The sequence below is a fragment of the Rousettus aegyptiacus genome, unplaced genomic scaffold (genome assembly GCF_014176215.1).
Source record: "Rousettus aegyptiacus isolate mRouAeg1 unplaced genomic scaffold, mRouAeg1.p scaffold_m13_p_17, whole genome shotgun sequence".
In the NCBI taxonomy this organism is placed as follows: domain Eukaryota; kingdom Metazoa; phylum Chordata; class Mammalia; order Chiroptera; family Pteropodidae; genus Rousettus; species Rousettus aegyptiacus.
In genome coordinates this window covers 18,870,110-18,898,105 of record NW_023416292.1, presented here as the reverse complement: position 1 = coordinate 18,898,105, position 27,996 = coordinate 18,870,110, and the positions used below count along the sequence as shown (strand labels likewise).

General features: G+C 44.0%; 1 protein-coding gene, 1 non-coding gene and 1 pseudogene across 5 annotated transcripts; 2 read left to right on the top strand and 1 right to left on the bottom strand.

Moving 5' to 3' along the window:
* On the top strand, nt 1–27,991 carry KLHL20 (kelch like family member 20). 4 transcript variants are annotated; one of them, XM_016147187.2, is made up of 12 exons: nt 1–133; nt 1,045–1,108; nt 5,430–6,003; nt 11,023–11,181; nt 11,909–12,003; nt 14,300–14,415; nt 16,964–17,147; nt 17,809–17,952; nt 22,373–22,506; nt 23,287–23,495; nt 24,679–24,785; nt 27,626–27,991. In XM_016147187.2, the coding sequence occupies exons 2-12, from the start codon at nt 1,086–1,088 to the stop codon at nt 27,708–27,710; spliced, it is 1,830 nt and encodes a 609-aa protein (XP_016002673.1). In that variant the 5' UTR covers nt 1–133; nt 1,045–1,085; the 3' UTR covers nt 27,711–27,991. The 4 variants fall into 4 exon arrangements, with proteins under 4 accessions (XP_016002673.1, XP_036090511.1, XP_036090510.1 ...); XM_036234616.1 differs by lacking the exon at nt 1–133 and adding an exon at nt 162–476 and having other exon boundaries at nt 27,626–27,710; XM_036234617.1 differs by lacking the exon at nt 1,045–1,108 and having other exon boundaries at nt 12–133; nt 27,626–27,710.
* Nucleotides 3,778–3,896, bottom strand: LOC118613012. Its single transcript, XR_004955328.1, has one exon. It is a non-coding gene; the product is annotated as a 5S ribosomal RNA (ribosomal RNA).
* LOC118613128 lies at nt 21,189–21,307 on the top strand (annotated as a pseudogene).
* Nucleotides 27,992–27,996: the final 5 nt, after the last annotated feature.

The following is a 27,996-nucleotide window of genomic DNA, read 5'->3' as shown; positions in this document are numbered from 1 at the left end:
AGGGACCGGGAGGAAATAGCTCGAGGAGCGGTATCCTGCTTGCGCTAGCAGCGGCAGAGGAGGAGGCAGGGAGGGACAGTGGGCGCAGGAGGTAGGGGAGGCTGCGGCCGAGGAAAAGAAAGTGTCCGAGCCGGTAAGTTAGCCGCCTTAGAGCAGGGACAGTGGGCAGCGCCCCGGGCTCGCTTTGCAGATCTGCGGTCCCAAGTTGCCCAGCCGCCGGTGCGATCAGGGCCGTGTTTCGCCCGCCGCCTGTCATTCGGCGCCGAGAAGGGGCTGTTGGGGCTCTGGGGCTGGGCCTCGCGGGGCACCAGACTGCGCCCTCGCTGGCTGACAGCCCTACCCCGGAACCAGGGAAAGCGCTGGGCTTTTCTTCCTGGGGGCTTTGGGCTTCCCTGGACGGCGTCCCCAGACAGAGGTCGGAATTCGGGCAAAGGAGACGGTCGCTTAACCCTGGGGGTCTAGCGAGATCTTGCCAAGTGAGTGGTGGACATTGTTTCCGGGGCTGAGGGAAGAGTGTTACTCTTAGAGCCATAGTTTTTTTTCTGTACTGTTCAAGCTGCTCGGACTGTCGTAAGTGGAATCGTTTGTTTTTAATAACAGATCTCCCCCCCCCAACTTCCCCCCCGTCCGCCCCCCTGCTTCTGTCACCCTGGACATGTTAATTGCTTTCAGATCCTTGGTTAAACCAGCGTGTTCCCTATTCGATCTATCATGTTAGTACTGCCGTAGGTATCTGGACAATGGTCTGTAGGTATACTTGATGGTGAAGTCAAAGTTAAGTGTCTCCAAGCACTTTGTGAAGAGAGACGACGCTAACCCAGCAGTCGGGACTGTTTAGCGCACTTTGTCTCACCTTCACTTGTAACCGTTTAGGATAGTCACATTAAAGGTACTAGGTAAAGGTTATGATTGTGCATCTGCAAAACGCCCGTGATGTAATAGGATATAAAATTGTTTACCACTGAATGGATTGATTATATAGAGATTGTTACTGGAAAGATCAGCAATAGTTTTTATTAAGTTATTGCTTTTCTGTTGTCTTAGGTTCGGCTTTAGAGAGTGGTGAAGGGTACTTTTCACGGTGCATGGAGGGAAAGCCAATGCGCAGGTAGGCATTTAGGAAGAAAATCTTCGGTTCCACTGACTGAAATTCACGTAATAATTCAGGGCTTCATTTAAAACAAATTTTTTTAAAGGTTTACAAATCTTACCTTGGAACTAATGCTTTTTGTTCGAAAATAAATTAAAAGTAATATCAGGAATTAGCTTTTTTTAGTAGGGTAATATACAGAATTTAAATTTCTAAGGAGTGCTGTGAATGTAAACACTCAAATTTTCCTTTTTGCATGGTATTTTTTTGTGATAATCATTAAGTGTACTATGATACTATATGGGTTTATTATAGTCTTCAATTCCCTATGGAATGCAAAAGGTTCTGCTGCTATATAAGAATAAAGATTTTATAATACACTGTACTGACTAATTATGGTTTTGGTTATTTCACCGATATTCAGTAATACATTTGTACTGTTACTTTAAATAGCTGCACTGTAGGGAAGATTGAGTAAAAAAGTATTGGGCACAATAACTTAGTCCATAGAAAAGTAGAACTGTATATGGGAAAATACAGGCAATTATAGGCCCTCTCAACCCTAGAATTTAGCAATGCTTTTTCTCAATCTGTTCTAATAAATAGGACTAGAATACTGTTGAAACAAATCAGCCCAGTTCTATTTCTTCATTTTTTTAAACTCATTTTACATTGATTGAACTATATTTAATTATTTGTTTTTTAACATCAGAGATAAACAGCTGTGGCAGACCCTCTTAAGAAACATTTCATGATGGGGGTATGACTTAGGACCAGGAGCGAGAGCCAGAATATGTATCTTTTTCCAAATTTGTTATCAATTTTTTTCCTGACCTTGATCTGTTCACTTTCTCTGTGCCCCAAGGTACTTCTCTAATGTGTCTGACCAAGATATTGAGAATTAATGAATACTTGCAAATGCTTTGAGACTTCCAGATGAAAAGATGTAACAAATGCCATTATCTTATTTATATCTTACTTGATAGTAGGAATATTTGACTGCAAGTACATGAAATAACACATATATTAATACCTCATCACTTTAACTTTTAACATGATTGCAAAAGGCACTGATTGCTTTTCATCCTCAACTGTCATAAATGTTATATCTTATGTAATTGCTAAAATAAGAGCTTATTTTTTAAAAAGAGAAGGCACAGCGTGGGACTGTCTTTATCAGTACTTTCTATATAAAATATTCATTTAATTACTCATACCTTTTTTTTGCTTTATTATATAATACTGCCAGTTATTCAAAATTGCATTGGAGAATTCTGGTGCCATTAATGAAGTTACAGCTCTTTTTTCATCACTATCACTTGACCTACCTATTGCTCTCTGTTTTTTGTTTTGTTTTGGTTTGGTTTTGGGGTTTTTTCATGTGTGTGTGTGTGTGTGTGTGCGTGTGTTTTTTTTTTTTTTTACCTGATGCCTGTATTAAGTCACGATCATGCTTCCAAAGGGTATTTTCTTGTTGGGCTGCCATTCTTGCTGTTGCAACCCAGAAAGCAATTTCTGGAAAGTAAAGTTGAGTTTATGCTTAGCTGCTATTGGAGAAGCTTCGAATGAGAAGTAACTTTTGACATGGAGGTCATTCGAATACACATTAATTTTCCCTACCTGAGTATGAGCTCTTTGTCTTCTATGTCCTTATATCCCTGGCACCTAATGACCACTGGATAATTGTTTGAATGGCTGAACGGTACCTGCAGACATTTCCCCTGGGGTGGGGGACTATGAACAAGAAAAGACTGAAAATTGTTAAAGGTATTTTAATGCTTAATTATAAAGTTTTGTAAAATTGACTGGCATTTCATTAGTAAAGCTTCATCGCATTCATTTAACTAGTTATTATGTGTACCTGATACAAAATTTAAGAAGATAAAATAGGATGTTCAATGAAAAGTCTCCCAGTGCTGAGCCCAGTGGCCAGATTCCTCTCCAGAGGCAGGCACTGTGAGTTTCTTATGCATTCGTTCACAGATGTTATAAGGCGTATACAGCATATATAGACTATCTCCCTCAGTTTGAAAAAATTAATGTCAGCATATCCTACACATCCTTCTGTATCTTTTTTCACTTCACAAATTATCTTGTACTTTGTGACAAATACATATAGACCCACCTTATTCTTTTTAATAGTTACGTCATAGTCTTCCCTTATCTGTAGGTACCATACTTAACCACCATTTAAAAAGTCTCCCTTTCCTTTTCTTTCTGTTATACTTCTCCCTTTCTCCCCCTAAAACTTTCTGCCTTCAAAATTACTGTTACTTTATTATACTGAATTGTTTCGTCCTCCACATTACAATCCTCATACCTCTAGAACAGAGGTTAAGTAAACAAAACCCTCATGTATCTTCAGGTAGTTCATATGAACGCATGGCACAGCGTCACAAGGCAGCGTGGCAGGGACTGTGGGGACCTGGAGCCCTCCTAACACTATGCGAATTCTGTTTCAATTTCAAAACCAGAATATACTGCAAATGGACAAACACACAGGGACACGGACAGTGGATGGGTGGTTGGTTACCAGAGGGAAGGAGAGCGGGGAGGTAGATAGGGGCATAACGGGTCAAATATTTTGTGACAGAAAGAAATCTAACTCTGGGTGATGGACACACAATGCAATGTATATGTGACATACTGTTGAACTATATGTAACCCAGTAAATTTTTTTTTTTTAATGCCTATAGCACCTGGTCTTCCTAGGTGGTCTCCCATCCAGGTACTAACCAGGCCCGACCCTGGTTACCTTCTGAGATCAAATGGGATCAGGCGTGTTCAGGGTAGCATGGCTGTAGACTCCACCCCAATAATTTTCAATTTAAAAAAATACTGCAAATGAAATACTTCTCATGGTCTTTATCATCCCAGGGGGTGCTCACCTGGCCTTTTATAATTAAAAGGTCTAAACAGATGCTTAAAGAATATAAATTGCAAAGGTGGATGCAAGAGCACTTGTGAGGTTATTAAAGCATAACAAGATAAGGATAGCTTTAATTAGGGTGGGCTTAGTAGAGATTTAGAGAAATAGATTCTAGGTATTGTTTAGAGGTAGAATGACAGGATTTGCTGATGGAGCAGCTTCGAGGTGTACGGAAGGGAAGGGGCTCCAAGATTTTTGGCCTGAGCAACTGAAAAGTAAAATTGCCTTTTGATCTTAGAAAGACTAGAGGAGAGACAGGCACATGGAGGAAGGAAGAGAATCAAGGAGTCAGTTTTAGATGTATCACTGAGCTCTGCTGAGTTCGAGGGGCGGTGGGACATTCACACAGATTGACTTCAGAGCTCATCCAGGTGGGAGTTAAGAATCCTGTAGCCATTCATATACGGGTGATGGGAACCATGAGGTTAAGTGAGTTCTCCCATAATACCTATAGAGAGCAGACAGGACAGAACTTGGGAGAATGACCACATTTAAAAGAATTCCTTCCAAGTTTGAAAACCACACAGTTGATGAAAATATAGAAATTACCCATTATTGAAAGTCAGAATCTATACTAACGCAATAACAGCACTTTTTTCCCCCTACAGTATACTTTTAAAATAAACACATAAGTACATAGAAATTAGCCTTCATATTGTACTTAGGTGAAATAAGAAATGCGTTTTTACCCTAGTACATCTTTACGTACATAACTAAGGTTGCGACAAAAATTCTTTCATTTCTACATGTAATCTCAGTATTATGATAGGAATTTTTGAATTGGTCTTGTCTTTGATAGTGGTTTTTTTCTGTTAAGCTTGATTGTACCTCTGTTAACCATGCGATTTATTCTTTCAGCATCTACTGCACACAAGGCACCACTAAGCACTGTGGTTAAAAGCCGCCTTAATTATGTGGGTGGTAAAATTGCCCTTTTAACTGCTCAGCTTTCTGTCTCAGTCTTCCATTTGTCAAGCATAAACAGTACTGTTTCTGCCAGACATCAGGAGTCATGAGCAGTCTGTGCTCTAGAATACAGTCACCTGTGGGCCGAGGCCAAGCACAGAAAGACTGAATTTATAAATACTTCGGAAAAACAGGTTGCTATGGGAGAAAGGGAGAACCATGTCCTTGGTTTTCAAGTTATGCCTTTTAATGTAAATGCAGTTATTTACTACATTTCCTCACTTAGAAGATACACAGTTGATTTAACTACGTTTTAGAAATGCTGTCCGTCCTTCAGGACGCCACAAGGACCTTTGGGCTCGAGGGTTCTTAGATGGGGAGCGCGTCGGGGCCTGGCTTGCGCTCTCGTCACCTGCAGGTTTCCCTGTCTCCACTTAGGGGCACTGGCGGGAGGGAGCCGCTCACAGTATCGCCGTCTCCCCGCTCTCCCCGCCACCCCTGCAGGTGTACCAGCATTCGACCAGGAGAAACTGGAATGGATGTGACAAGCCGCTGCACCCTCGGAGACCCCAACAAACTGCCGGAAGGGGTCCCCCAGCCCGCCCGCATGCCCTACATCTCAGACAAGCACCCTCGACAGACCTTGGAAGTGATCAACCTCCTGAGAAAGCACCGGGAGCTGTGCGACGTGGTGCTAGTCGTGGGCGCCAAGAAGATATATGCCCACCGCGTCATTCTGTCCGCCTGCAGCCCCTACTTCCGGGCCATGTTCACGGGAGAACTGGCAGAGAGCCGTCAGACAGAGGTGGTGATCCGAGACATCGACGAGAGGGCCATGGAGCTCCTCATTGACTTCGCATACACCTCCCAGGTCACTGTGGAAGAGGGCAACGTTCAGACCCTGCTGCCGGCCGCCTGCCTCCTCCAGCTGGCGGAAATACAGGAAGCCTGCTGCGAATTCCTGAAGAGACAGCTAGATCCTTCCAACTGCCTGGGCATTCGGGCCTTCGCTGACACACATTCATGTCGTGAGTTGCTAAGGATAGCAGACAAGTTCACGCAGCATAACTTTCAAGAGGTGAGTTGCACTTGGTGGTTTGAATGGATTCATAATGTATTTGTCAGGAGAGCAACACAGGGTCACATTCTGGTGGTTAAGACACACCTGCTCGGGTATTTACTGCCGATTCTAACTCATAGTATATCAAAGAAATGAATTGTTATAAAGTCTAGGCCCAGTTTTTATTTAGAGGCCAATTTTGTGTTTATCAGTCAAAGTTAAAGTTTAGGGACCGATTGTCCCTAGCCATATTCATAAAAGGCTAATTTATAAGCCAGAATACAGTTTATTAATTCGTAAGAAGATTGGATACCTGGTATCAGTGACTTACATGGTGCATGTCCTTCCTGATTATATGGATTATTTAGCAGAATAAATTATAGGCCAGAGGTTATGTAGTGAGCTAATAATCAGAAAAAAATGAAAGTAGATGTTAAAAGAAGTTTTCATTAAACCTGTTATTTTTCATTTATTAATTTACAAGTATTTGTAATGCTACTATGTGTCAGCCACTGTGCTTGGGGACAAGGGCTACAGTGGTGAGCAAGACCCCTAGAGCGCCCGATTTCGTGGCGTGTAGAATCTGGCAGGGAAGATAGCCATTGAATACATAATTGCACAGTAATTAACTACAGTAATAGGCTCGGCCAAGCAGCAGCCCGGGTGATTTAACAGTGTGCCTTGGAGAGGTGTAACTTCCGTTCCAGAACAGCCTATGCAAAATTCTGAGACGTGAAGAAGTCTAACTAGTTTGAGAAACAGAAAGTCAGTGAGACCCAGAGAGTAAAAGGGAGCACGTTACGCAATGATTTTACAGAAAGAACAGAGCCAGATCACACTGGAGTTAATAGACCATGTTAAGAATTTGAAATTTAATCTTAAGAGCAATAGAAAACCATTAACGTGATATAAGCAAAGGAAAGACATGGTTCGGTTTACACTTTAACATCACTCTTCTGTTCACCAGGATAACCCCCAATGGATCAAAGACTTAAAAATTCAAAATGAAAGCATGAAAATATTAGATAACAGAGCAATTCCTTTCTAATCCTAAAGTGAAGAAGGCCTAATTGACTAACCCAGAAAACACAGAAGAAAATATTGGTAGATTTATATAAAAATAAAAATATCTGTATAGTAAAACAAACAAAAAAAATGACAAAGGTCAAAGACAAACTGGAAGAAAATATTTGTAGTTCATATCACAGGTAATAATCTCCTTATTGTATCAAATATTCTTGTTGGTCACGATCTAATAGAAAACTGAGCGATAACAAGAAATTCAGATTGCCCTTAAACACATGAAAATCTGCTCACGCTTGTTCACAATAACTGAAACATGAATTAAAACTACACAAAGGTACTATTTTCATCTGTCAGATTACAGATATCCAGAAGTGTGATTGCATACCCCGTTGACAAGGCCATGGAGAAAGTAGCTGCATTGCTAGTGTGAGTTTAAATTGATAGAAGCCCTTCGAAAGGAGATTTAGCAATCTCTGTCAAAATTACACCTTTTGCACACATTTGACTCAACAATCTCATTTCTGGAAATTTGTACTTCAGAGGAACTGGAGAGGGGAACAGTTTGAGGAGGTACGATCATGGGTTTTGTTTTAGGCATATTCAGTTTGAGGTGCCTTTGAGATATCTAAGTAAAGATATTGAGCAGACCACTGTTTATATGAGTCTAAATCTTAGAAAAGAGCTTAGGCTGGGATTAAAATTTAGGAGTCATCAACATAGTAATGAAGTCATAGTAATAAACTATGGCTTAATCTTTTTTAGGCATGATATAGCCCAGAGTCCATAAAAGAAAGGTTGATAAATTTGATTGCATAAAAATTTTAAACTTTTTAATAACAAAGAGCACCATCAGCAAGGTCAAAAGATCAATGCCAATGAGATCACCTAGTGGGGAGAGAAGAAAAGTGGCCTAGAACGTTTGCAGCATTGAAAGGTGGCTGCTAAAAGAGCACCTGGCGAGGAGACCAGGAATACACAGACATGAGAGGAGGAAAAAACCAGGAACATGGGATCATCACTGCGGGGGAAGGGATCATTTGAAGAAGGAGGAAATTTGCATACAAAACCTGGCTCAAGAAGAAATAAAACCGGAATAACCCAATGTCTATAAAAGAAATTACCATAATAACGTAGGAGTTAAAATTCAGATCTCCTGTAAACTCTTACTTGAAACAGAAGATGCTTGTTTCCTTAACATGTTTGTTTGGTTCAAGGTTAGACTTCAGTGCCAGATTTGCCCTCATAGTAGATCATTAATACCTTTTTCTTGGTGGTGGAAAAGGAGAAGTAACATTTTAACCATACTTGGTTGATCAAAAGTACTATTTTTACTCTTTGCTCTTAGAGCCAAATATTTTCTCACACAAATTTTCATGTCTTGTTGCCACCTGACATTTCCGTTAAGTGACTTGTTAATATAGTGGTTCATGCATAAACTTTAAACTTGGTGACCATTGATACTTATATAATATTTGGTTTATAATCACTAAGTAGGGGGGAAATTATACTCTGACATGATCCAAAAAGAAACGAAGGCCCTCCGCAAAGATATATGATACCTTAGTTGTATTTAAGTAAAGAAATAAAGAGGAAAGTGGGCGCCGCCTGGCTGGCCGTGACCGTGCAGCCCTGCACGCTTAACTTGGAGCCGGGCCCGGAACTTGGCCCTGCACTTGGCTCTCGACAGTAGATCCCCAGCTTCGGGTTGCCAGATAAAATACAGGAAGCCCAGTGAAGTCTAAATTCAGATAAACAAATAATTTTTTAGTGTAAGTATGCCTGTATTTTTATTTGCTAAATCTGACCACCCTGCCTCACGGAGTACAGTGCAGCATTCTGACTGCTAAGTTACCTGGCTAAGCAGCCTCAGCTAAAACGTAGCGCTTACCACCTTAGTATCCTGAACCCAGAAGGTCTTTACTTAGATAATTTGACACCGTGTGCCATAAAAATGGAAGTGCTCTTTAGTTTTTCCTGCTGAGTCTAGCTGGCCTAATGGCCCTAAACTATTGCATTGTGAGATTCGCATTTTTTTCTAATGTACTTGGGGAGAAACATTTTTAATCAGATAGTCAAATGGTGATGGCTTTGCTCATATCCTGGTAAATGTTCTGACTTTTTGATGAGCATGAAAATAACCCGACCCTGCGCGTCTGGGTCGCGGAGTGGCCGCCTGCTGTCTCCTCTGCACACGGCTCCGAGGCCTTGCGCCGCGGCCCCACCACCCAGAGCCAGCATGGAGGTTTCCGCCAGCCCACAGGCAGGGGCATGGCAGCCAGCCCCTCCAGGGCTCACTCGTGGCCGCCTGCGGGAGTGCCAAGCGCCCTGGGGAAGCCGTCCCACACTACCCGGGTCCCTGGGGCTGCCCCGGTCACTGGTGGGCAGGCGTCTTTTTGGGCAACTCCACACAGCGTTGGAGTCCCCAGAGCACTCACAATCTCCCTGGGCCTCCGGAAGCGCGATCACCTGTGACCTGGCTCGGGACGCCCAGAGGAAGCAGCCCAGTGGCCAGCCCAGCAAGGCCAGCGCTGGGGCCCCCATCCTGAGTGGCCACCACCAGCCACCACACTTCTCCCTTCCTCCCCACCCCACCCCGAGACTAGGCAGGCTGCGGCATGCAGCAGTTCGGTTCTTTTTTATATCAAAACAGCAAAACACCAAAAGGGAGGTTGAGAGCCTCGCTCTTTACTGTCCAGGCCACAGGCAAGCCTTCCTGACACCCCAGAACCGTGTGCCTTGCGCCTTGTGGGGAATGAACAACATGCAGCCAGCAAGGAAGGAGCGGGGCGGGGAGGTAGGGAAGGGGTCTTGTCCCAAGAGAGCACGTCACCTGCCCGAGAGGCCGCACAGTCGGGACCTGCGCTCTCTGCCTCGTCCGTCCGCACTCACGGAGGTCCCACGCAGCACAGTCTTCTGCAGGAGAGAGCAGGCGGCCTGGAGTGTAGCAGTGACCCTTCCCCTCTGCCTTGCTCCCTGTCCCTTCTGCTCTGCATACAATGGCAAGATTTACAAGACCTTGGCATTTGTGGCTGGACCGCAGGAGGGGCTTGTTGGCATTTCCTCTCTGCCTGATAGTTCCCTAGCCTTGGGTAAAGGTAAGTCCTTGGTGTGTCTGTAGTTCTTCACGGATGGATGGATGGATGGATGGATGGATGGATGGATGGATGGATGGATGGACGGACAGACGGACAGACAAGCAAATATCAGAGTGGTTTGGTCCTCAGAGATTTTCCTGGGTCTGACTCTCTCATTCTTGCTTATAAAATTGGTGACACCCTCATCTTTTTAAACCGGCCCCTTGGTGTTTCTGCCCTAGACACATACCTTTCGGCAACTAATCTTCCTCTTTAGGCTTCTCTTGATTTTTTTATATGCCTCTTATATTTCTGGAGTTATAATTTCATATAGTTAGTTTATTTTGAATACAAATGTTTGTTTTGATATTTCATGTTTTGAAAAAGATGTCATTTGTCTTAAATTATTTGAATCACAAATTATTACTTTTCCTAAATTTTAATCGTGTTCTCTGTACTCTCCTTTGTTTCCATTTTTTAAAATTAATAAACCTTATTGGGGCAGTTTTAGGTTCACAGCAAAACTGAGCGGAAAGTACAGTTTCTGTGTGCCCCCGCCAACACACACACCCCATCAGCACCCCACACCAGAGGGGTACACTGATGAGCCTGCACTGACTAGGGTCGCTGTGCTAGTATCACCATAGTCCATAACTTACATGAGGGCTCTCTCTCGATGTTGCACATTTTAAGGCTTTTGACAAACGTGTAATGGCGTATACCCCCATCGCAGTATTGTACATAATAGTTTCATTGTCCTAAAAATAGGTCTGTCATCTTTGTTCTCTTTTTAAACTTTCCTTCTCCTCTGGTACTGTTTTGAACTTCAGCTCCATTGGAGAATAGAGCTTTGCTTCGGAATTCTGGAGAAAAATATTGAGACAATAAATTAAATATGATCACAAGGTTTCTTTTATTCTTACCTCACTGTGAACAGGTGATGGAAAGTGAAGAGTTCATGTTGCTTCCAGCCAATCAGCTCATCGATATAATATCTAGTGACGAGCTAAATGTTCGCAGTGAAGAACAGGTGTTCAATGCAGTGATGGCCTGGGTCAAATACAGCATCCAGGAAAGACGTCCGCAGTTACCACAGGTATGATGGAAATGCTTCTCTAAGTACTGGACAAAACAACTTGTGTTTGACTTGCAAAAAAGAAATGGTTATCACTGTCCCTTATACCAGACAATAAGAAAAGCCACCTGTTTCCAAATAATCAAGGAGATAAGTGTTTAGGAGCATTTTAAACTGTTTATCATTATGAACTTTCTGTTCCTTTGCTTCCTCTTTATTTTGCATCAACTCTAGGTTTGGGTTGTAGCACAAGTCAAAACCCAAATGGTACAAAAATGAACACAAGAAGGCAAGGATCGCGATTGTCATGCTCTTCACGATGGCTTGGAAATCCCATGGCATTTTGAAGAATAAAGAAATAATTTGGGGCATAAGTGGTCATTAAAATGTTCTATGTTCTTGTTGTAACTGTAATCTTTAGCAATTTAATAGGATTTTCTTCTAGATTGTTCTATAAGCTAATTATAAAAGAGCTTATGCCCTATTGCTGAAAGGTTAAAGTAGCATTCTAAAGTGATACTAGTGTGCTTTCAATTTTCTGATTATTCTAATTATTGAATTTGTTAGAATAAGTGTAGTATTTATGCTTTCCCTCCCTCTTCATGATTTACTAATTAGATCAGTTAGTGAATTAATCCCGTTGGCTCTGAAAACGACTGGAATGCCGTGGGGGAGTGCGGGTTCTGTGTCCCCTGAGTCGCCTTGCGGGCGGGCGCTCGTGCCTGTGAGAGTGTCCGTTATCCCGTAGGTGCTGCAGCATGTCCGTCTGCCTCTGCTTAGTCCCAAGTTCCTGGTGGGCACCGTAGGCTCCGATCCGCTCATCAAAAGCGACGAAGAATGCAGGTAGGAATGGCCCCGGATGGGGGAAATCGCCAACCAAGCGTTCTTCTTTTCTCCTAATTTCCTGATTCGTATTGCTTCCTAAATAGTGCTTCTCAGTGCTGAAACCAGGCAGTATTTAACAGGGTTTTCTTCTGGGCTGGGGTCAAGAGGGGGAGATGGAAGAAGAAAGGCTGAGCTCCCAGGGTTCCATTCTGTTAGATTTTTACGTGTGGTGCTTATTGGTGTAGACGTGGCGATAAAGAGGCAGATGCCCAAGACTTTAATGGAAGCTTGGATGTAAAGAGGCGGTTCTCTGCTAGTATATTTCTTTTTCTTGAGATAAATAATGCTATTGACTGTCAAAAAGTGTGTCTGGAGCTCTTTTTCACTCCGTCACAAATGCCTAGACAGGGAACGGGGCTGGCCCTGCTTTCCGAGTCTGCAGGCAGGGTTGACGGTCTGCCGTCTCCTGCAGTGGCTGTGGAAGGGTCGCCACTAGAATTCAGTGTCGTCATGTTTCTCCATTGAAAGAAATGCCGCATGCTTTTCAAAGCAAACAGACAAACAAAACACCTACTTCATTGGGCTTTCTCTGTGAAATTTGACAAATTACTTTTCCCAGTTTGACAGATTTTAGGACTTAGGTTGAAATCTGAAACCATATGGTATTTTTAACCATTTTCCCAGCATGTTCCATACACAGAAATGATAGAACAAGTCAGTACTCAGAACTCCTGAAACTACACTGACTTGCGTCCCCTAGTGACCAAAGAAACTTGTTCTAAAATCAAGACTCTCTAGAACTAAGGAAGGACGTATAGATTGATTTGCATTTCTTCTAAAATCTGAAGTCTGTCCCTTTAACAGATGTTAGAGAGGGCTTTAGATGTTTATCTTTTCAATTTAAAAAATAGACAAATGGCAGTCCCCCCCCCCCAAAAAAAATATACGTATATATATATACACAATAGCAGAAGGAAAACACAGGAATAATGGATGCTGAAATCTGAAGAAACGATACAGCGATGCCCCTCCTGGATAAAACAAATAGACTGTACTGATTCTGCTGCAGAAAGTAGTAAAGGTCCTTACGAAGTCGCTTTGACACGAAGCCCCATCCTGACCGCACCATTTACTAGCTCTGTGGCCTTAGGCAAGTCACTTTAAACTCTTTCTACAGTTTCATCTACGATGTGCACTCATTCCATAGGGCTGTAGTAGGGATTAATGAGCTAGTCCCTTAAAACAGGGACTAGCACACAGCTATGCTATTGTTGTCATTTCTACTAATTCTGTAGTGCTTTGCTAAATATTGGCTCTTTAGTTCTCTTTCTAGGAACCCCTGAACAGCTTAGTTAAAAACCAACTATTAAGAGATCGCTGTCTTTATTTTTAAGTTGGGACAGCCAGAAAAAGCTCTTGGTCATCAGTTTGGGGTTTTATTTTGGGGTTTTGTTTTGTTTTGTTTTAAGATAAATTCAGAAGGGGCCTTAACAAAGCCATATAGTGGAAGTACATTATTGGGTCGTGCCTGGGGACTGGTCCAGCAGAAATCAATTACTCTTTGTAACATAAAGTAACTAGAAAAGTGAAAATACAGTGTATTTCAGAAATACCTTTAGAATTGAGAGAGAACGAGAGCAACATTGATCTAATCCGGCACAGCCCAACACAACGGACTCAAGTGAAATAAGTATAAACCTAAGTAGTTTGCATCAGGGTATTACATTTAACAAGTATAATTATTAGGTTCTTCTCATAAAGTTCCTTAATAGACAGAAAAACTTTCTGTTCATTCTCAGGAGAGTTGTTGAGAGTAAACAATTCAGGCAGTACCAGATAGCAAATCAATATTAAACGATGGTACAGTGTTTCTTTTTGACTATCCAATTTTTGACCTAGTGTGATTAATTAATCTAGCAAATAATCTAGTACCATGGCTGCTATGCTACTTTGCCAGTATCCTGCAGAATCTAATAAAATTAATTAAAAAGCAGTACTCTTGTAGGCTGGTAATTGAATTGTAATTTTTAGTTTCCCATAAGTTATGGTTGGCCCCAAGCATGTTGAGTTTTAGGCTAAATTTGCACAGAGATAGGAAGTCATAATGGAAATAGCGATCAGCTCACGACTCCCAGTGTGACTGGCATCATCGCTCTCGTGTTGTGACCCGTTTAATGTTGCTTGTTTAGCATCCGTGATTCGGTTTGATTTGAGCTTGTTCCCCTTTGCCAACTTACGTATTCCTAAACCACATTGGGATTTGACTAACAATGTTACTCAAACATTTAGAATAAAGGCAGAATTCTCTCCACAGAGACCTGGTAGATGAGGCTAAAAACTATCTCCTGTTGCCTCAAGAGCGACCTCTGATGCAGGGGCCAAGGACGAGACCGCGGAAGCCTATCCGGTGTGGAGAAGTTCTCTTTGCAGGTTTGGATCTTAACACGCTGGGACCGAGCTGAATACTTTCGCAAGTAACGAACCGCCATTTGAGTGGTTCTTTGGACCGTTGTGACACCCACTGCCACAAGAGCTACATAACGAGTTATCACATAACATAGCATGACTCTTAAGTCATGATCCAGCACTGGTATTCTCCAAAAGAGTGCTCTATTTTTATCGACATCGCAAACCGTTAGGCAGTGGATGCTTTGTTCAAATGAGTCATATGCACTAACTTACGTTCCCCTGTGCAAGTTGCCTCATCCTGACATGGCACTGTCAGAAAGCAGTATCTTAAGTTAAAGCACTACACTCTTCTCTAGCTCTGCTGAGTTAGACTGAGCCCGAGCCGCCCCGCGTGCCTTTTGCTCCTCTTGTCTGATCCTGAGGACAGCTAGGGAGAAACTGCCGTCCGCCCATCATGATTACAGAAAGACCAGGGAGCACATGCCGGTAGCAGTGATGCACCTCCCCGTCACTTCGTACGTGGAAGATGACCTGTCCTTGAGTAACGCTTTCATTCTCATAGAATCGCATACACATCCGCCATAGAAATTTTGGCTCATAGAAAAATATAAAGAACAAAGGTTCAGTCACCTGCCACCTTCTCTGCACTGTTAAGGTCGTCACCTCCACTGGCAGAGAGCGGACACGGGGGCTTCTCCGTGCCGGCTGGTGGCGCGTCCCTGCCCTCTCAGGGTCTCGGTCTTCCATGGTGTCCGGAGCTGCGCTCCGTTCTGGAGCGATACAGCTCACTGACGGTGTTCTAGAGCTCGGCCCGTCTGCCCCTGCTTCAACCAAATCCTCAGTTTGCCTTGGTTTTTATGGCAATTTTGTATTCCTTATCTTTGGCATGCCAAAGTACAAGTTCTCACTTAACTTGGAAAATCGAGTCTTCCTTCCTTCATCACCCCGCGGACGCCTGGGATCAAATCTGTGGTCTCGGCGGTTTGCACTGAGAAGCTTCACTCGTACCAATGTCCTCGGGCTCGGCCTCTTGATCCCTGGGCTTCTCGGTGCTTGTCGATTTTGTGCTGCTGCTTCGGGGGGGGGGGGTTGTTTTAGTGTTCGCAGTTCAGTAATCCTTCTTCTAGAGATTATGTGAAAGTGGCCTTCTTTGAAGTAACATTTTTTTGACCAAATCTGTCTTCGAAGTAATTCTTTTTAGAGTCTACATCTCACACATATAAAACTGTATGTCTCTTTGCAGCAATATTTTTCCTTGGGTACATTGGTTGGTCTTTAGTACCAAAGGACACAGTTTATAAAGTGCTATTAATTTGATTTGTACCCATGTGATCCAATGAAAAGCTCATTTTAATGGCTTCCATCTAAAACTGTACCTGAGGGTTTAGGCTATTCGATTTGTCTTCAGTGCTCATCACCCTCACATTTGCAGCCAAAGTTTACTTTAAAATTTAAGATATTTTCTTTGCTGTTGAAACTCCTGACTTATATTCTAGAACAGAATTTAAGCAAATGAATATACACAAAACTTACTGTGATTTAGTATTAGTTGAATACCCTGATTTAAATGAAATTATAATAAAACAAAATGTGTTCAGCACATTAAGATTTGAAATAAAGAAATGAATTTCCAAGTCCATCTAGAAGAAGGTTACAGACACTATTCCTATTTTAGCCTGGCTCATGGAGTTATTGAGACACCCTGGACACCATTTGTTTTCAAATATTTTGAAGTTAAGACTTCACGTTTTAAGCTCTAGAATCTAGCTCTTATTTTGGGTTAAATAGAGATAGTCTGAAAGAATGACAAATCAAATGTGTCTGCTGCAGCCACATTTCTCTCCTGGGAGCACCTGGAGAGGCTCTGTGGATCTCAGCTTGAACCTGTTACTCTGTGTATTACTTATGAAAAATGTAATTTCTTACAAATATCTTCTGATCTTGTTGTCATGTTGGATAAATTAGAATTCAGTACATACTACAGATTAAACAGAAAGCAAAATATTTTGTAATATAAATCATAAGACTTTTTGTATTATTTTTTTAGTCACATGAGGACCTATTATGAGGTCATGAGTAGAGCCAAAATCTTGCCTCTCCCCTTATAGAGTAAAAACAAACAAACAAAAACAATAGGCTTTTGAGTTATGGCCCTTTGGGTTTTTTTGGCTTGTACTTATACATTATATTTACAGAGCATTTTATGCTTTAGAAAGCAGTTTCATATATCTACCGCACTTGAAAATTTTTACTCCTAATTTTACAAATGAGGTAGTTCACAGGATTTCGCCAGGATCACATAGCTTAGCAGAGACAACAGTCAAGCCTAGTTTTCTAACTAAATTCAGCGTCTGTCCATTAAGTGTCACACTACCTCCCAGTCTGATTTCAGTTGGTACCCTTGCCTTCCTCCGTAAAATGGACCTAATACCAACTTACGTAGAAAGTTAACTACTATAGCAGTCCCAGTGAAATAAGCAAAAGTCAACATGTTTTGTAAGTCCAGGTCACAGTGAGAGAGTCCGCTTTCGGACAAGTACTGTCCTCACCTTTCCCGTGACTTCCGCAGTCGGTGGCTGGTGCAGTGGAGATGCCATTTCCAGCGTTGAACGATATGACCCCCAGACCAATGAATGGCGAATGGTAGCGTCAATGAGCAAAAGGCGATGTGGAGTTGGGGTCAGTGTTCTCGACGACCTGCTCTACGCAGTAGGAGGCCATGATGGATCCTCTTATCTCAACAGCGTCGAAAGGTAAGTAAGGGCGATTGGAGACTGGAAATTTTTTTTCCTACTATTCAGATAGTTTCATTCGGGAGGTTAATTAGGAAACAGATGCGACTGTGGCAGCCTAGACACTTCGCGTGACGTGCAAGTCCTTTATGATCTGACCGCCACCTGTTTACCCCGTCTGTCTCCCCTGGCACACCACCGTTCCCCAGCCATGCTACCACAGACCCACCAAGTAGCTCACAGTTCTTAGACACGCTCCCCTCTCCTGCCCCCGTCACGGCAGGTGTGCGTGCTGTTCTTTCTTGCCTGGACAACGATGCCTACCGTGTGCCATTCTTTATGTAAAGAACACATGCTGTGCATAAAGAGTATCTCTGTGAATAGGTATACACCTATCTAAAAGTATTTTACTGACAAGCCATGAAGGGTACAACACATCAAATGGGAAGAGACCAGGAATCAGGTGGAACTCACATGGAGCTTTAGCTTTATCTGTAACATTCTGGAAAGTTTTTCAAAAGAAAATATATATCACTTGTTTAAGTAAAAACGAATTTTAAAAATAAATCAGATTTTCATATGCTTTAATTGCTTATCATGTTTAGGGGAGAGTATGTGTATATGTCAGAGAATATATAGACATAGCCCGACTTTACTGCTTTGCTCTTGCTGTCCTCCGCAGGTATGACCCCAAGACGAACCAGTGGAGCGGCGACGTGGCCCCCACAAGCACCTGCAGGACGAGCGTGGGTGTTGCGGTGCTCGGGGGCTTTCTCTACGCCGTGGGGGGCCAGGACGGCGTGTCCTGCCTCAACATTGTTGAGAGGTGATTTTTTTTCAAGTCATTTTCAATTTTTTAAAAAATCTAGAGGGCTCTTTAAAAGAAACAATTTAGGACACCAGGGTACCCACAATGTAGTGGATTTCCCATGGGCTTTAAGGAAAACGTTCTCAGTTGATCTTAAAGCCTGAGAAGCTGAAAGATGTAACGCGATGGTTTAAACTGTGCGTTAACAGCGATCCAGCCTAACGCTGGAGTGCTGGAATCGTATTGTGAGTTACGTTCTGTATATGATATCAAGACTGCCACTTCTGAAATCTGAGTTTTTCCCCATACTGGGAGAACACGTAATGCATGCCTTTGCCCAGACTTCCAGAAAAATGGCTACAGTACTAGTTCTTTTTCTAGCACATCTTATAAAGACTCCGGGTATTTCGTATGTGGATTCTCATTCATTCCTGCTAAGGTTTATGTTATACTTTTACAGGTCAGTTCATTTTGGTGAAACAGACTCTGTTCTTAATTTCTTGCCACATCAGTTTTTTGTCATTCTATACTAGATTAGATTTTGGAGTCTCACATACTGTGATTGCTGGCAAGGACATACTGTATTTCATCCTCACTTAAAATGAAATGCTTGTGACTCATCAGAATTTTTGCAGCAGCATTAGCTAGTTGGGTTACCATGTTTAAGCTGAAGAGTTTAACTCTGTCTTAGAGATGAAGCCGCAGGGAACCCTTGAAAAGTACGACCGTCCCCTTCCATCTCTCCGGTAAGGAACTTATTTCTCCAGTTTCAAAGCTCTATGCAGGAGGATTCTGGGAAGATAATCGTAGTGACAGCATAATTTTGATCCCTCCAAAGTCCCTCCACGCACAGACGCCAGCAGAGGCCAGAGCCGAAGCCTGCGAGCGGGAGAGTTCCCGGCGCGACCGGTTGCTCACTTGACAAGGGTGGGTTTAATGCACGCTTTACCACAACTTTTATAAAATCTTCTGGACAATATTTAAAATGAACTAGGAGAAAGGGTATCCCCATGAACCCCCAAACACAAACAGGCAAAGACAAACCACCAGTGGCCACGAGACCTACACGATATCACTGTGGAGGAGAAAACGGGGAGAAGCGACCGCAAGTCCGACAGGTCCAGGAACAGAGCGACCCCCCGACAGCCAATCACTAGGAGGCACAGGGTAGGGGGCGGAATGTGTGAACAGCTGACACTACGAAGGGTCCTGCTCATTCCCCACCTGGAGCAGGTGCAGCAGGGACCTGCGGCGAGCGCCCAGGGCCTCACAGGGCTTCTCAGCCCCAGCACTCTGGCGTTTCTGGCCGGACGACTGTTGTGGGGGCGCTGCCCCGCACTGCGAACCGTGCCGTGGCCCCCACCACGAGTGCCCGTAGCACACGCCTGCTTGTGACAACGGAAGCACCTCCAGACGTCGGCAGATGTCTGGGGGTGGGGGCAGAATGACCTTCCCGGACAGAGCCTGCGTTTCTGGGTGCAGACTCAAAATTGAGCAGGATAAGGGCAGCAGGTAGAATGGGCAGAGAAGCCAAGAGAAAAGTAGGAGCAGTGAACAAAGCCAGTCTATCTCAGGAGGCAACCACTAGATTTTCTAAATATTACATGAAAAAAACAAGAGGGTGCTTCATGAAGTTAAAAAATTATTACGAACCACGCCTATAAGTTAAGGAAAACTTATTTCATCTAAAAATCAGCAACAGCAAAATACTGAGGTTGGATCTCATACAAAGCTAATGTCAGGAGATAAGCGGCAGAATAACGACATCTCTATGGGCAGTGAAAGCACATCGGAAAGACGCACCTACATAGCAGATCGAAACCGTAAACTTTTAACATGTGCTAAAAGGATATCAGGGAAATGATGCAAGATGTGAAAACGCTACACAAGTGAGAATTAGAAATATGTTCTTGTGGATCCGACTCCAAATGCCGGGGAAACAAAAGCAAAAATAAACAAGTGGGACTACATCAAACTAAAAAGCTTTTGCACAGCAAAAGAAACCATCATCAGAATGAAAAGGCAGCTTACTGATTGGGAGAGATATTTGCAAATCATATATTCGACACGGGATTAATATCCAGAATATACTGAGAACTCAACAACAAGAAAATAACCGGATCGAAAAATGGGCAGAGGATCCGAATAGACATCTTTTCAAAGACATACCGAGAGGAAAGATGTTCGACATCACTGATTACTACGGAAATGCAAATCAAAACCACAGTGAGATACCACCTCACACCTGTCAGAATGGCGTCAATGCATCAACAAATGAGAGTGGGCGTGGATGTGGAGGAGAGGGAACCCTCGTGCACTGTTGATGAGAATGTAAATTGGCACAGCCACTATGGAAAACAAGATGGAGGTTCCTCAAAAAATTAAGAATAGAATTACCATATCATCCAGCAATTCCTCTTCTGCGTATTTATCCAAAGAAAACAAAAACACTAATTTGAAAAGATAGATGCATCCCTGTTCCTCGCAGCATTATTTGCAATAGCCAAGACATGGAAACAGCCTGTGTCCCTCAGTGGATGAGTGGATAAAGACGATGTGGCACACGTGCACGCGCGCGCGTGCACACACACACACACACACACTGGAATACTACTGAGCCATAAAAAAGGAAATCTTGCCATTTGCAACAACACGGCCGGACCTTGAGGGTATTATGCTAATCGAAATAAGTCAGACAGAGAAAGACAAATACCGTATAATGTCACTGATTATGTGGAATCTAAAAAAGAAGACAAAACTCATAGATAGAGAACAGATCTGTGGTCACCAGAGGGAAAGGGCATAGGGGGTGGGCAAAATGGGTGAAGGGTCAACTGCGTAATGGTGGCTGGTAACTAGCCTGCTGGTGGCGATTACTTTGTGATGTGTACAGATGTTGAACTGTGATGCTGTACACTTGAAGCAAAATTTTACATACCAGTTTTACCTAAATTTTTAAAAAAGATAACGATTTAAAAAGAATGTGCTCTGTCTTCCCCATTTATTAAGAATCAGGGCTATTTTTAGCATTTATATTTCCTGTAATACTACTGATATAGTTTGCTTGACATACTTAATACACTAACAGAATTTTCCACCTATGTAATAAAGTAAAATGCCTAGCACATATTCCAAATGATTTGTCATATTTCTTTCTTAGTGGTAGTAATTTATCCATCAGGCCCCAATAAATAAAACAGAAACCATATCAGTTATTTTAGTAGAGAGAATTTACTATTTAAAAATTGGCTAGAGTCTACATCCATGCCACCCTGAACAAGCCCGATCCCGTCTGATCTTGGAAGCTGAGCAGGGTCGGGCCTGGTTAGTGCTTGGATGGGAGACCACCTAGGAAGCCCAGGTGCTAGTGGCATAAAAATTAAAAAATAAGAGGTGGTAAGCTGACAAGGTCTTTGCAATCTGTGAGGTCAATCAAGGTTGCCTCACCTAAAGAAAAAAGAAATTGGCTAGATATCGAAGGGCTAAAAAAACCAAAGAGGACAGTGAAGTAGCAGTAGGAACGTTAGGGCTGGGAGAACAGGAAGGAGGTGGGAGTCATGAGGGCCCAGAAGCCCGGAGGCGAGACCCCCAGGTCGCCAGGACCGGCAGCACTGGAGGAGGCGGCGCCCCGGACAGCCGAGACCTCTGCCGCCTCGCCTGCCCTCCACACAGCTTGACACTGTCCTTAAGGAGAGGCGGGTCTGCGTTTTCTCCCCTCGGACTGGGCTGGCTCACGAGTGGCAAGAGCAGCAGTATGTGGCTTCTGAGGCTGGGTCATGAAGGGCAGCACAGCTTTCCCCTGGCTCTCTTGGGGCAGTCACCTTCGACGCCCTAAGCCATCTGAGGTCACCAGGCTGACAGGAAACGCAGACGCGCCCACGTGGGGAGACCAGCTGGAGAGGGGCCGGGCCAGCCCCAGCTGCTCCAGCTCGGCCGTTGCCGCCCTGGCCTCAGTCCGATGCCGGCCAGAGCCACCCCCACCTGCACCCTGTGCAGAGCATTTCCCAGATTCCTGACCTTGGGGACACCAGCCTTAATATGACGATTGTCGTTTTAAGTCACAGCAGTAGAAAAAGGCTAAAAACAGGACAGCACAGAGTGGAGGCCCATTGCCAAGACCACGCTGACGGGGTCGGCGAGTGAGCAGAAAGGAGGGCCCCCTCCCCTCCCCTGCTCGGCCGGCGTGCAGCCCTTCCCGGCAAAGGCCGAGTGCAGTTCTCAGCGCCCTGGCCCAGCAGCAGAAGCCAGTGTGCAAAACGGCTTATGACTGACACAGGCGGAGGGCTGTTCCCTGTAACTAAGTGAATCATGTCAGATCCTGACTGTGCATCTGACCACAGCAAGCCAGGGTCACCAACACACCAGCATGACCTCACGCGTCATGGAAAAGGCTTCACTTACTAAAAACGCGTGCAATCTCTGGTTTCTCTCCCTGCAGGTATGACCCAAAGGAGAACAAGTGGACCCGCGTGGCATCCATGAGCACCCGAAGGCTCGGCGTGGCCGTGGCTGTGTTAGGAGGCTTCTTATACGCCGTGGGCGGATCCGATGGCACATCGCCACTCAACACAGGTGGGCCATTCCCAAGGCGGTGCGCGTCCCCCAGGGCGGCGGGTTATCCTGCGATTTATTAGTAAAATTATTTTCCTTCTAGGAGACAGCAGTCCCCAAATAATTCTTTCTCCCTCTGCTTTACAGGCTGCTGGGAATCTGTAATGAATAAACAAATTAATTTCTTAATATGGTTATTCCCCTCATCTCTTCTTAGAAAAAAACAAAAACAACAACCAAAAAAACCCTCTATATTATAATCCAGGAATAAACAAAAATGTATAGCTATAAACTGGATTACATGTTAGTTCTTTCTACTTAAAGATAATGGCCATTTCTGCCTAAGGAATTTGTCAGAGTGGTACTCACACGCCAGATTGGTTGTCAGACACCCCTTCGGTGGCTCGGACCTGCAGTAGGGATGTGAGCAGGGGGAGACGGAGTGCAGGGGTTGTCTGACTCCGCAGTACGGAGGGACGAAGCCGTGCTTACGGACCGTGAAGCCAGATCCCCTCATTTAGATGAGGAGAGTGAGGCCACGAGTCACCTGGTAGTGGGTCGTACGGTCAGAACTAGAAGTACCCAGACTTCAGTCCATCCCCTTCCCACCCACCATGCCAGACCAATAAACAAACAGCCCCTGACGACAGCATGGCGCTGTCGTCTGCGGGCGTCCGAATCCTCCCCGGGGGCAAAAGTCAGATTACGTATTACAGATGCGTTACCCCAGTCATAGCGGCCGCGAAGAGGCGCTGCGGGGACGAGGCCGAGTGGTCACTCCGGGCTTCCCTCCTCCCGCAGTGGAGCGCTACAGCCCTCAGGAGAACAGGTGGCACACCACGGCGCCCATGGGCACGCGCAGGAAGCACCTGGGCTGCGCCGTGTACCAGGACATGATCTACGCCGTGGGGGGCAGAGACGACACCACGGAGCTCAGCAGCGCCGAGCGGTTCAACCCCAGAGCCAACCAGTGGTCGCCGGTGGTGGCCATGACGTCCCGGCGCAGCGGAGTGAGTGCCCGCTACGGGGACGGGGGAGGGGACGAAGCACCCTGGGCGCGGCGGGCGCCGTTCAGGCCAAACCTCCCCTGCCACTCGCGCACTGGGGGAAAATCGCTTTTATCTCATGTCAGTGTAGCCGATCGTCTCTGTAATTAGAGGATCATTTGTTAATGATTTCTCGAGTAGCAGTTGCCTCACTGAAAGGCATCAGCCTGTCTCATCTGCTGCCCGGCCTAGCTTCACCCATATGCGTCCACGTCTGTAAGAGCCAAGTACTCCTCGCTCTTGCGCAGGCAGAGACGCGGCTGCCCCCGCCCCGTTCTGCAGACGGGTCTGAGCCCATCCCGCGTGTAGTGCAGGCAGATAAGGCTGACCTGTGTCACGCTCTAGACCATGGATGACCTGTGACTACAAGACACTTCCAAAGTCCGTCCTAGGACATTGGGCTCAGAATGACATGTAACCCCTAAACCGCCGATCCTACCAGGAATCCCTCAGTGGAGGACTGCAGGCGGGGGAGCCCAGCAGGAGCTTAGACTCCGCGATCTGAGGATAAGGGGATGGACTCAGGTCTGCGCAGATCAGGGAGCACCACGCCCGGCCCGGCTCTCCCTCCTGGGGCCGCGCAGGCACATCCCTGTTGTTTTCGCTGCTACGTTCTGTTAATTCTCTTCACTCATTAGCAAATACGAAGTGCTCACCGTGTACTGGGAAAGCAAAAATGAATGTGACGTGGCTCCTCTCAAGGAGTTCCCAATTTAGTGAGAGAAAGTTAAATGTTTACAGCTACTTATTGAAAGCAAATCCCACAGAAGTGGCCTGCGCATTAAAGGAGAACCTGGGAGAATATGCTTACCACCCTGGGGGCAGAGCAGGCACTGACCAGAGCAAGTCGCATGTAAGCACCACCATGAGAGACGAGTGAGGTTTTCTAGAAGGAGGGAGAGAACAGCCAGGAAACGACATGTGCAAAAGCAGGGAGCTGCGAAAAGCGTCTGTATTTTCTGGGACTAGCAGTGCATAGATTTTTGTCATTACCATTTTCCTCTGTAACACAGACAAAAGTCTATTAAATAATCAAGTAAACCAAACAAGTGACCAGAACGTAAGGCCACAAAGATTTACCCAGAAACCAGTGTGGGTCTCCCTGGCGACGGGCAGTTTCTTCACGGCGCTGTGTCCGCTCCTGCAGGTGGGCCTGGCGGTGGTGAACGGGCAGCTCATGGCTGTGGGAGGCTTTGACGGCACGACGTACTTGAAGACCATTGAAGTTTTCGATCCCGATGCCAACACCTGGAGGTAACCGTTCAGCCGCGCCGCAGTCACCTCGTTGCTGACTTGAGAACTCTAGGCTTGAGCTGGCCCGTGGCCGTCCAGATCGGGGGGCAGCACACCGGGTCACCGCTCGCAGTACTTCGGAGAGCGCTGGTGTCACACACATTTGATGGCTCATTTGACTTAATTGCTCTAAAGTGGCTGACAGCTTAGAACATGCTCCTCTCTGGGAATGGTCCAGTTTTATCATCAGTGGTGGCGAGAACAGCGCATCCCCTCTCTAGACTCCTCGCAGTCAGTGAGGAAGCCGAGGCTCCGAGGAATGAAAGGAGCCGCCTAAGCGCGTTCGTGGCAGAGGCGGAACTGGACCGAGGTCTGCGGCTCTCAGGCTGTCAGCGCGATTTTTTGCTTCTAGTGAGCAGCTTTATGCCCAGAAAAACAAATTGCAGTGACTTTTTAAAAATAATATTTCATTTTAAAACCAATGTTTTTCCTTGAGCTTTTAAAATCTTATATATATTATTCTATTTTAAAGTCTAGTAACTTTTTAACACTAATTTAATAATTTTTTAAAATTTTTCATTATAGGTAGCAAACAATATTAGTTTCAAGTGTCCAACATAGTGATTAGACTTTTATATAACTTACGAAGTGATCTCCCCGATAAATCCAGTACCCATGTGACACCATGAATAGTTATTACGATATTATTGACTATATTCCTTATGCTATAGTTTACACCTCATGACTATTTTGTAACTACCAATTTGTACTTCTTAATCCCTTCCCCTTTTTCAACCAGCCCCCCAACCCCCCTCCCATCTGGCAACCATCAAAATGTTCTCTGTTCGATGAGTTTGCTTAGAATCCAAAGTCTGGTAACTTTTAACGGTCACTTTTGGGAGGAGGCTACATATTATTTAAGAGAGTTTAATTATGTTTAACTATAATTTAACTTATAGTTATGTAAATTAAACCTATTAACTAGGTTTAATTTCACTTTGCTTTTAAATCCTTAATTGTCTAACCAATTCTCCCTAAGTATTTAAATAGTCCTTATAAATTCACATAAATCAGGGGACTCTTGCATTTATTTTAAGTATTCAAAAACTTTTATAAATTTAGCAAAATTCTCTTAAAGCTTTACACTTAAAATTATAGCTCTAAATCTATACTCAGTCATATATTTTATACTTGATTCACAAAACTAATCTGATGCTTGCCAAAGTCTCTTAACATAAGAACCTAAAACATCAAATATAGAGAGTTAATTCTCAAACTTCATACAAAATATCAATACTGTGAGTTTGATGTACTTCATATCTATCCTTAATCCTAAATACTAGCCTTCTAAGGAAACTGTTTACCAGCTACACAATTTGAGGTTTCTTTCTCAATAAATTGGGCTTATTTGCCTAAATAAGTCTGGGGCAGCCCCCTCAAACCCCCTCAGTGGTGGAGGCTGCATACCAACCACAGGGATCAGTCTGGACATGAGATCTGAGGTCCCAGACGTTCAGAAAGACTTTTGTCATGACCTTGAAAGATAAGCTGAGGTCATTTTACAGTCCCTGTTCCACAGGGGCGGTCTCAAAGTCCACTCCCGCTGTGTCCTAAGTGAACGCTTTCTAATTCTGAGACCGTATCAACCCACCCAGATTTTTCAACAGTATAGAATATTCAACTAATGAACATACTGAGTTTTTATAGTCTTCCTCTCTGGGAAAGGCACAGCTTTTACAGATGTCAGGCGACTTCCTTTGGGTTCTGCATCTCTCGCATGGGCGTGTGGCTCAGTGGTCACGACGCTGACGTCGGGCTGACGGTATTGCAGCACCTTTGGCTCCTGCATTTTCACATCCTTGTTCATGAAGATCCACCGTGTGAACAAAAGTCCGGTCGGATCACAGTGAGGGAGACAATGCCATGCCCGGGGGGCGGGGGGCCGGGACGAGTGTCCGTTGTAAAAGGCGGCCCAGTAGGCCTCCCTGAAAAGGTAGCATTTTAGCAAAACTGAATAGAGGTAAGGGGGGAATCGTGACAGATTTTCGTGAACAGGAGCTTGCCTTTTGTAGCTTATTTTTTTCCATATATAGCTTTCTATTTTTAGTGGGAATTCGAGTAAGCATAATTTGAGAAGACAGCCGAATTTACTTCTGCCACTTAAATACTATGATCCTACGTAAGGACTTGTTTTTCAGTAACTACCACTCAATAGAATTAGTAATATGTGACCAAGTAATATTCATGAAAATCTTAAGGATCATCTGTTGAGAGATATCTAAATTTTCATAGTTACATATCCTCAACTTACAAAAAATTTACCTCACAGCTGGAAGATCTAATATCCTTTTCCATGAAAATCCTTAATTTTGAAAATGATCTTGTTCACATGTCAAACTAGACGCTGACTTCATTTATTCATATCCAGTTTTGTTCCATAAAGCATTTGAAGAGGCTTATAAGAGTACATACAAGATAAAAGGGTAAAAATAATCAGTGAAGTTTAGGCAAAACGAAAATGTGGGTGGGAAAATGACATAGCCAGGGTCAAGATTAGCTACAAAAATGTAGAATATATGATTCTGTGTAATTGTCAGAAATCAGTCTAGATGTAAAGTCGTACAGTTATGATGCAAAAAAGTAGATAGGACACTCTTACTCATAAAACAGTCCCCTGTAAGTGATAGCATGTCAGTCAGTGTCTGACATAATTCTGCTACTTGCCAGCACTCAATTCCAGATGTATGAAAGCTAAAAATATTGGTTGTGATATAAAACATAGAAACGTCTTATTAACATCTTAGTTATGGAAGAAATGGTGCTTTTTCCAGTTAAAAATACGGTTTCATTTCTGTTTGCAGGTTATATGGCGGGATGAATTACCGTCGGCTCGGGGGTGGCGTAGGAGTCATTAAAATGACGCACTGTGAATCCCACATATGGTGAACACCTAGGGGACAGCCATGTACGCAGACACGTGTACGCAGGGCAGCCTCTGTATTCTGGAGAGCTCTGACTCCGGAGCTTTGGACAGCTCGAGAAAATACTAGAACAAATCTTATTCTTTGCCGGTGCCTCAACAAAATGGAAATACAAACACAGTGAAAGTACTTCTCCTGCAGGATGCCATCTTTGCACAATAATTCTGTTCCGTGCAGAATATTTATTTTTGGTTTTAATTTATCATGGGATTTTTCATTGTTTTTTTTTTCTAGCCTTCTTCCCACCAAAA

Excerpts from the sequence above, each read along its gene's own strand:
- KLHL20 (XM_016147187.2), top strand. The coding sequence starts at position 1,086 with ATGGAGGGAAAGCCAATGCGCAG. Across the intron at positions 1,109-5,429 it reads GAGGGAAAGCCAATGCGCAG|GTGTACCAGCATTCGACCAG; the intron begins GTAGGCATTTAG and ends CCACCCCTGCAG. Across the intron at positions 12,004-14,299 it reads AAAAGCGACGAAGAATGCAG|AGACCTGGTAGATGAGGCTA; the intron begins GTAGGAATGGCC and ends TTCTCTCCACAG.